The sequence below is a fragment of the Benincasa hispida genome, chromosome 2 (genome assembly GCF_009727055.1).
Source record: "Benincasa hispida cultivar B227 chromosome 2, ASM972705v1, whole genome shotgun sequence".
NCBI lineage: Eukaryota > Viridiplantae > Streptophyta > Magnoliopsida > Cucurbitales > Cucurbitaceae > Benincasa > Benincasa hispida.
In genome coordinates this window covers 56852782-56861965 of record NC_052350.1, presented here as the reverse complement: position 1 = coordinate 56861965, position 9184 = coordinate 56852782, and the positions used below count along the sequence as shown (strand labels likewise).

At 29.7% G+C, this 9184-nt stretch overlaps 1 protein-coding gene across 1 annotated transcript; it reads left to right on the top strand.

Moving 5' to 3' along the window:
• Nucleotides 1–1935: 1935 nt before the first annotated feature.
• Nucleotides 1936–3342, top strand: LOC120072172. The gene has a single exon (XM_039024580.1). It carries the CDS (start codon nucleotides 1936–1938, stop codon nucleotides 3340–3342), a length of 1407 nt encoding a protein of 468 aa, XP_038880508.1.
• Nucleotides 3343–9184: the final 5842 nt, after the last annotated feature.

Here is a 9184-nt window from a genome sequence, read left to right as displayed (position 1 = left end):
AGAGTTCAATCAAAATTCGAGAAAAGTTTGCTTATAAAGGTGAAAGGATCTCACACTTAGAGAGAGCCTAAGTGCATTGTAGTGAGAAGATCTCATGTTTAAGGAGAATTTAAGTATATTATATTAAGGAAATCTCATACAAAATTTGGAAAAGCGTTACCGTGGAAATGAGAGGAGATGCTAAACTTTTCATATAGTAAAGCTTTCTTTTACTGGGCAAACAGTCTCCCAAATGTTGGTGAAATTGCACCAATTTTGAACCCCCTACCACTATTTTCTTCAATAAATCAAGGTCCAATAAAAACCCTATTAAAAAATAACAGCATTGAGAATTAGCTCTTTTTCTTGTGAGTACCTTAAATAAAGAGGGGTGAGAAAAATAACTGATCATTCAATCTTCACCCACCTTTAAAATTATTCAACTCAAAGAAAAAAAAATGTTTAAATAAAAACAAGATAAAAGATATATTCCACTAGAATTAAAGAAATCCGTTTTTTCCTTTTTTTTCAACATCGAGATTCGTGCTCTTCAAAACTATAAATCAAGAACCAAGTCAATTGATTAATTAATAAATAAATAATTTCAGTTCATGAATTTCTGAAAAAACTAAGAGTAAAATAGTAAGGTACCTTAATTTCTACGAATTCCCAGCTCTAAAAAGCTCATCTTAGGAATACTTTGAACTTTAAAATTTCAAAGTTTAGATCTGAATCAAAAGGAAGCTTTTAGAAAGTGGCTCTTTTCTTCTTTGGAATTTGAGGTCTAAACTCATGTGATCTTCAATTCAATTTCATCCATTTCTTGAAGATTTCCATCTGGGTTTCAATGAATTTAGGTAAGAAAATCTTCAACTTTCATTCAATAATTATTAATTAATGCTTCAATTCAGTTTCATTTTACTCTCATCTTCTCTGTTTTTTACTTTCATAGTATGTGTTTACAATAAGGAAAAGCAGAAATAGAATATTGTAGTATTTTATCAACATAAAGAAGTTGATGTAACTCGGAAAAAAAAATTATTAAACTGAATTTAAGTTTTTTTTTTCGATTCAAATCTGTACAAAAATTATTTCCCAATTATAAGATCATTCATTTAATAAATATTCAATTTGTATCTGAGCTCGTGTTAGAATGTACACATCTAAAAGTTTTGACTAACTCGTTTGATAATCATCTACATTTTAGTTTTTAATTTTTGACATATGTTTTTCATATCAATTCACTACCAAAATTTTTAACAATTAAGTTAAAGATTTCAAAATTAGAAAAGTAGTTTTTAAATTTTTTTTTTTTTTCCGAATTTGACTAAGAAGTCAAATATTTCTTTAAGAACCGGAAAAATCATAGTAAGAACATTGAGAGAAAAAACAAGCATAAACTTCAAAAACATAGAACTACAATCGAAAACATCATCAAATGTGATTTTAGGCTTTTTTTAGTTTTTAAGATTTGAAAATTGTACTTATTTTTTTATCATTTCTTTACCATAGTTTTATTTCTCCCAAATAACCATTTGAATTCATTGTTAAATTTCAAAAATCAAATGACCAAATTTTTAAAAACTATTTTTTTAGTTTTCAAATATTTACTTGAATTTTGAAAATATCTCTAAAAAAATTTGGATAATATAACAAAAATAAAGAAATTCATAGATAGAAATAGTATTAAAAACTTAATTTTCAAAAATTAAATAGTTATTAATCGAGATTTTATTTTATCTTTTTTGGTCCGAAGTTTCCTTTCAACATGATGTGAATTTAGGATATATAGTGCTTGTATCCAAACAATAAAATTCAGATTTTTTTTTCCTATAATTAACTTGCTTGGAATTATTGTACTTTCTTTGTTAAGTGGTCAAAAGCTGAGAGTAAGAAGGACAATAATTAAGTAGCAAAAAGGACAAACCTCTTGTTTCATTTTGCCTCCAAGAAAAAATGAGGAACAAAGGCAGGCTAGGAAGAACAATGGGTTGGCTTCAAATTCTATTAGGAGGGCTTGTTATCATCATAACCACATTGTCTCTCTTCAAGTTCTACTCAGCTGGATTTATCTTCCACAAGGACGACGTTTGCCGATACTTCTACACCACAACGAGGCATGTCTACGAGGAAAGCTTTGATGCAAAAGCGTTGTCGGACCGAGTTGAAGAAGTGCTAGATCAGCTAGAAAGTTTGCAAGAGAAACTCGAATCCGCCGTAGAAGAAATGGGAAAGAACAAGCAAGTGTTGAACAATGGGAATATCACAAGGATTGAGCATAAAAAGTACTTAGAAGAGGAAGTGATTAAGCCTCTTTATAATGCTCATATTGCCTTGAGGCAAATAAGACTACCAAAGGTTGAAAAAAATGGTCAAAATTATTCTACTGTGAAAGAAGAGCCTTTGATCAACAATTTTGTGGTTGAGGAAATAAGAAAATACATTTCTCCAAAGAAAAGTAGAATTGGGAAACTCAATATGTATATGACTGAGAATATATACAACACAATTGGACATGCTTGTGTTTTGCATAGGAAGGAATTGGAAGATTATATGGATTATGATATTGGTTCATATTGTAAAGATGATTGGAACTTGGCTCAAAAACTTATGCTCAACGGTTGTGATCCGTTGCCCCGTCGACGGTGCTTGACAAGAGCGTCGAAGGTCTACCAAAAGCCTTATCCAGTGAACGAATCGCTATGGAAGTCGCCAGACGACCGGAATGTAAGATGGAGTAACTATCAATGTAGGAACTTTTCTTGCTTGTCTAGCAAGAATCCCAAAAGGGGGTACAACAAGTGTAGTGGTTGCTTTGAAATTGATAAAGAGAAGCTTAAATGGGTGATCAATAGCTCTCTCGCCGTCGATTTCACGATATCGGATGTTTTAGCAATCAAGCCAGGGGAGATTCGGATCGGGTTGGATTTCGGGATCAGCACGGGGAGTTTCGCTGCAAGAATGAGAGAACAAAATGTGACAATTGTGACAACTGCTTTGAACCTTGGAGCTCCTTTCAATGAATTTATTGCTTTAAGAGGTTTGATTCCTCTCTATGTGACATTAAACCAAAGACTTCCTCTGTTTGATAACACAATGGACTTGATTCACACAACTGGGTTCATGGATGGTTGGCTAGATATGTTGCTGTTGGATTTCATACTTTTCGATTGGGATCGGGTTCTACGGCCGGGAGGATTGTTATGGATCGACCGATTCTTTTGCGATCGAAAGGATCTCGACGATTACATGTATATGTTTCTGCAGTTTAGATACAAGAAACACAAATGGACTATTGCTCCTAAATCAAAAAATGAAGTCTACCTTTCTGCATTGTTGGAAAAACCTCCAAGGGCAATATGATGATGTATTAACAATTTGTTTTGTTTTAGATCACTTTCATTCAGTCTAAACTCTTGACTTACATATACATTATTGTTTCAAACTCATGTAAGAAATTATTATTCTGCTTTCAATTTGAATATAATTTAGACCTTCCTATTCAAGAGTATAACACGTTTGAAAGTGATTCTTGAAAGGGTCAAAATCACTTTTGTCATTTTCAAAATCACTTTGGAACAAATTTTAGATCATTCAAAATCAATTTTGATGATATGAAAAATTGTATTTAAAGTGAAAGATTAAATATTGAATTAATTTTGAGTCATTAGTTTAAGAATGACTAAAAACATTTGAACAATTGTAATTATTCCTAAACATGCACGAAGTAGATTTATCTGGATCGAGAAATGTTAAACAAAACTTGGCAAGAGAATAATTTGGTGAATCTTCGATCTTGGCTCAAACTAAATATAGACAATCCTCTTGTTCCTCTTGACTTGAATAAATTATTGTACAACACAATGTGGTAGACAATCTTACATCGTGAATGTATGAAAGAGAAATCAAATTAAAGTACTTTGAATCTATATTCAACATGGTTATTAGATGTATACATAATTCTGAATGAGACAACCACATTATGTGGTATGATTCAATAATTGTTCATTTGATTCGATGAGAAATGAGAAGCGGGTTGGTCTTTTTTCTATATATATAATAATTTAGGTCTACTTTGATAACCATTAAAATTTTGGTTTTTGAAAATCAAACTTCTGAACACCACTTTCATCTCTAGGCTTCTTTGTTTTGTTATTCGTTAGCTTTCTTCCAATATTTTCAAAAAACAAGTCATGTTTTCAAAAACTAAAATATACAAGCTCCGTTTGATAACCATTTGATTTTTTGTTTTTTGTTTTTGAAAATTAAGTCTATAAATCCTCCTTCCATCTACTGAAGAAATACTTCCATGATGTCAAGAATTACTATTGAGATATGCTGACCTTTATAAGTTGGGATTATATCAAATTTGGAGGAAATGTGTGATAGAAGAAGATATATTGCAGGTTGAAATAAAGATTATCTAACACCCAATGCCACGTGTAACTATAAAAAGAGTAAAGAAGAACATAACACAAAGTTTTGATGGTTCAATTCGGTGTAAAATCACCTATGTTTGGGAGGCACGAAAAGATAACTTCATTAATATAATGTTAAGTGATTACAACAATATACTTGTATGTAAAGAAGGGACGATTACAAAGACAAACGTACAGCTTAACTCCTCAAATGATCACCTAGGATCTCCCTAGATGTGAGACTCCCTATCAATGTAACTTAGACTCCACCTAAGTATGTGGATATTTGTGAAGAATTAGGCTTCCCCTTAGTATGAAACTCTTTTTCAAGGAACCTTAGGTTCCTCCTAAGTGTGAGACTCCCTCTCACTAAGATATTATCTTTCTACCCTCAAATGACAACCACTCCACTTGATATACTTAGGCTCCCTCTACGTTTGAGAATACAAATTCAAATTGTTGTAGAACAATCTAGTAAGAGCTTGAGAGAGACTCATGATCTACAGAAGCACAACCTTCTCAAGAGTAAGATTAACACACTTGGGATTTCTTCAAAACAACCAAAGAACATAACACAAATGATCTTTTGAATGCTAACCCTAAATTAAAGGCCACAACGGAAAAAGATAGTGAGACAACCCTAAAACGGATTCAGCATGCTCATAAAAGGAAACAAAATCGAAAGAATTAACAACCAAGATAGGAAAAAAAATATTTTACAGAATCAACAATTTAAATAACATCATACTGTTTGGAACCGTTATTGTAGAGACATACTAAAAGACAATCATGAGATAGGTCAACGCACAATCCAAAAATATCAGTCACAAACATCCTAAACAAATATAACAACACCAAATCAAATCTCTAACACAAGTGTTGATTGCATGTCATACAACTCCTTAAAGAAGACATTTTGCAAGAATGAAGACAACAACCAAGGTTGTTTAGTGGAATCAATGCTTACACTCTTCAAGGATGTACATGAGTTCACAAAAAGGTGTGACAAAGGTCAAAGGACATGGAACTTATCAGCAAGAAATGAAAGACTAATGAACTATATCCTAGAAGTTAGATTTTTGTTTGTTTTATTTTTGGGTATAGAAAGGGTTAGTAATATATTAGAAAATATTAGAACTTTTGACATGTACATATAGTAGACTTATAAAATTTTATGATGTTTTGCAACAAATTTTCAATATGTAAAAAGTTTATTTCAAATACTAAAAATACTACACATTTTTTAAAAAAAAAATGACCTTAAAATAAAAAATATTTAAAAAAATGAGAAGAGCCATTTACAAATATTACATATTTACACATTTGTTGCAAAGCAACGACCGTGTTCTAATTATCACTAATGTTTTACTAATCCGTCCTAAGTAAAATTGGTATATAATTATATTCTATTTTACTTTTGAGATTTACATTGATAGCATGAAAAGACAAATATTAGCAATCATATGCAAGAGATTAAATAGATATGATGAATTATGACATAAATATCAATAATATCAATACATATTGAAATCACATATGAAAATTTTATAAAGAGATTATATTTTTAAAATTTAATATGCATAGTAATAAACTAGTATAAAAGTAAAATAAAAGAAAAAAGAAAGTAAAATTGTTTAAAGGGATTTTCAAAAATAGAAAAGGGAAAATATTTACACAAATAACAAAATTTAATTATAATTGTGATAGACATTATTATCAATGTCTATTATAGGGTAGATGTTGATAGAAGTACTCTATCAACATTAATCATTGATAGAAACTGATACAAGTTTATCACTGATAGATATTAATAGTAGTCTATCAGTGTCTATCTTTGATAAAAACTTATAGAAGTCTATCATTGATAGATGCTAATAGAAGTCTATCGGTCACTATGAGTGATAGAAATTGATAAAAGTTTATCATTGATACTATCAATGATAGAAACTGAGATTGATAGAAGTCTATCGATGTCTATCAATATTTTTTTTCTTATCTCTATAAATAGTTTATCATTTTTTCTATTTGTGGAAATTCTTATGACTATTTAAAATATAACCAGCATTAAATTAGTTGAAATTTACTAATTATTGATTAGGTGACCACTTTTCATACGTGGATTCACAAAACTAATTGGATTCCAATTGTGTGCTATTAAAACAATCAAAGGAAAAAGAGCTTAAACACAATTTGAAGAACTCCTGGTCTTTCACTTTATTAATTAATTAAAAACATGCATCTTCCTACACAACTATTGGCTCTTGTTTATTTGACATTTGTTTGAAGTTTTGATGTGTATTATTATTTCTACCAAACAAATGGGTGTTGTGTGTAACGCACACTCCACTTTCTTTAGAATTTAGAAAAGTTCAACACTTTTTGCTCCCTTTCGCGTGCTCTTTTATTAATATAGTTTTGGTATAAAGTTATTTTTATTTCTAGACCTTTACATTGATTTGTAAATTTTCAAATTTGTAGAGTTTGGACAAAATATTATAAAAGTAGTAATGTCATGCATATTAATAGGAACAATGACCTTCTAAATATTTTCATAATGATATGATATTGTCTACTTTAAACATAACCTCTCATGATTTTACTTTTTGCTTTACTTAAAAATGTCTCGTACCATTAGTAGCTGTCATTATCACTTATATATATCATCTAGCAAATTTGAGTATTTGGTGCATTCTCAACAATCCTCCTTTAAGCAAAGAACCACCAAGCGTCCCCTCCAACTTTCCATGTAACTCTTATCTAGGTTAACTTCTCTCCATTGGAGCAGTATACCATCTATTCGATAGAGTTCAACCACAAATCACACCATGACTACTTCCAAGGCTTGATTACATCTTTGTTCAACACTCAAGAATTCTATCAACATAGTTATGTCAGGAGTATGGCTCTAATACCACTTGTTAAAGACAACGACCTTCAAAATATCTCTACAGTATCATGAAACACTTTGGGTATAAACCCTCACGGTTTTACTTTTGGATTCACCCAAAAGGCCTCATACCATTAATTAGAGATAGTTGCCCTTACTTATATACCATGGATCTTTCCTTTATCAAGTCAATACGAGACTTTGATCGCATTCCCAATACATATAGGTAAGTTTAAAGAAGTGATGAACTCCGAACATTACAAAAAGTGCCTATGTGTTTGATTTTAAATTGTCGCATTTAGAAACACTTTAAGTTTTAGTGTACTAACTCTAGTTAAAATCTCATTTGATATTTTCTATTTTGAGAGTGGAGAAAATGATGTGAGTGGTACAAAAATTTTGAGAGAATATTTTTGTAATTGGAATCGGGGAGAGAATGCTATACGATTGTAACAAAATTTAATCATACAGTGGATTTCTTTCTACCGGATCGTGTTTTTTCTCAAATTTTGGGTTTTCTAGTACGCAAATTTTTATGTTTCCTATTTTTGTTATTTTTTTAATTTTTTAATCATTTTTCTACTTATTCTTATAGTAGAAATGGGAAGTTATTCTCAACAAGTGATATCAAGGGTCCAAGGGAGGACACAGTCTAAGTGTTAGACACTATTCCGATTAAGGTTTGTAGAATTCCTCAAAGGTTAAGTTTGTAGAATTTAGACTATATACTCTATGGTGGGACATTATCTAAATTTCCACATAATAAAAGAATTATTGAAACATAATATAGTATTGTTAATGGGTAGATTGCTCATTATTTGTAGATTTATTAGGAGTGAAGCACATATGTCAAATTTTGTGAGTCTAATGAATTAAGTTTGATGTGAAAAAATTAGATGGAATAATCAACTTTGGCTTATGGTAAGTGCAATTTAATAATGTGTTGATAAATCAAGGTATACATAGGGTCTTGAAGAGAAGATCAAGCAATCATGTGATTTCAACTAAGGTTCTAAGAAGAAATAATTCACATTGATGAAAGGCAGTTGATAATGTGGACGATCTGAATACATAAAAGGATTACTCTAGTAGAGAGTGTTCGTTAAAAGGCTCTAGATCATATGTTAACATTGTTTCTCTTATTAGAAACATAAAATAATAATAATAACAACAACAATAATAATAATAAAATGGTAGATTTAATACCTTTAATTCTTCAACATATCTTATGAATATGAACATTAATGACTTTAACTATCAATTTCAAAGTCTCAAATTCGATCTCTTATATCTCATATTGAAATTTTGAAAGAGAGAAAAAAAAGAAAGAAAGAAAAAACACCAACCTAACATATGTTAGCTGTGATGAAAGAAAGTGTTGCTATTTTTTTTTTCTCACTTCTTTACAACAAACCTAGTATTTGTTAGGATTAATTGAGACTAACAATTAATTTCTACGAAAATTTCTTAATGAATGTTTTACTTAGATTTAAATTAGCATTTTGGTCTATGTTTTTCAAGTATATTTTATTTAATTTTTGTACTTCCAAATGAATCTGTACTTTTAAACAAATCTTAAAATCATTCGTGGTTAGTTTGAAATAATATATATATTAAAGAGCTTTTAGAAATTAAAAAAAAAAAAAGAACTATTTACATAAAATAGCAAAATTTTAATCTTCTTTGATAGAGACGGATAAAAGTCTACCCATGTCTATCATGTTTTTTTTTTTTTTTTTTACTATTTCTATAAATAGTTTGACATTTTTTCTATTAGTGAAATTTTTTCTATATATTATTGAAATTGGTTAAATAAAAATAATAATTTTCATGTAAGAAAGCATATAATCTAAATATGTTTTCAAAATTGAGCGAAGGCTGATAGAGATTTAAATAAAAT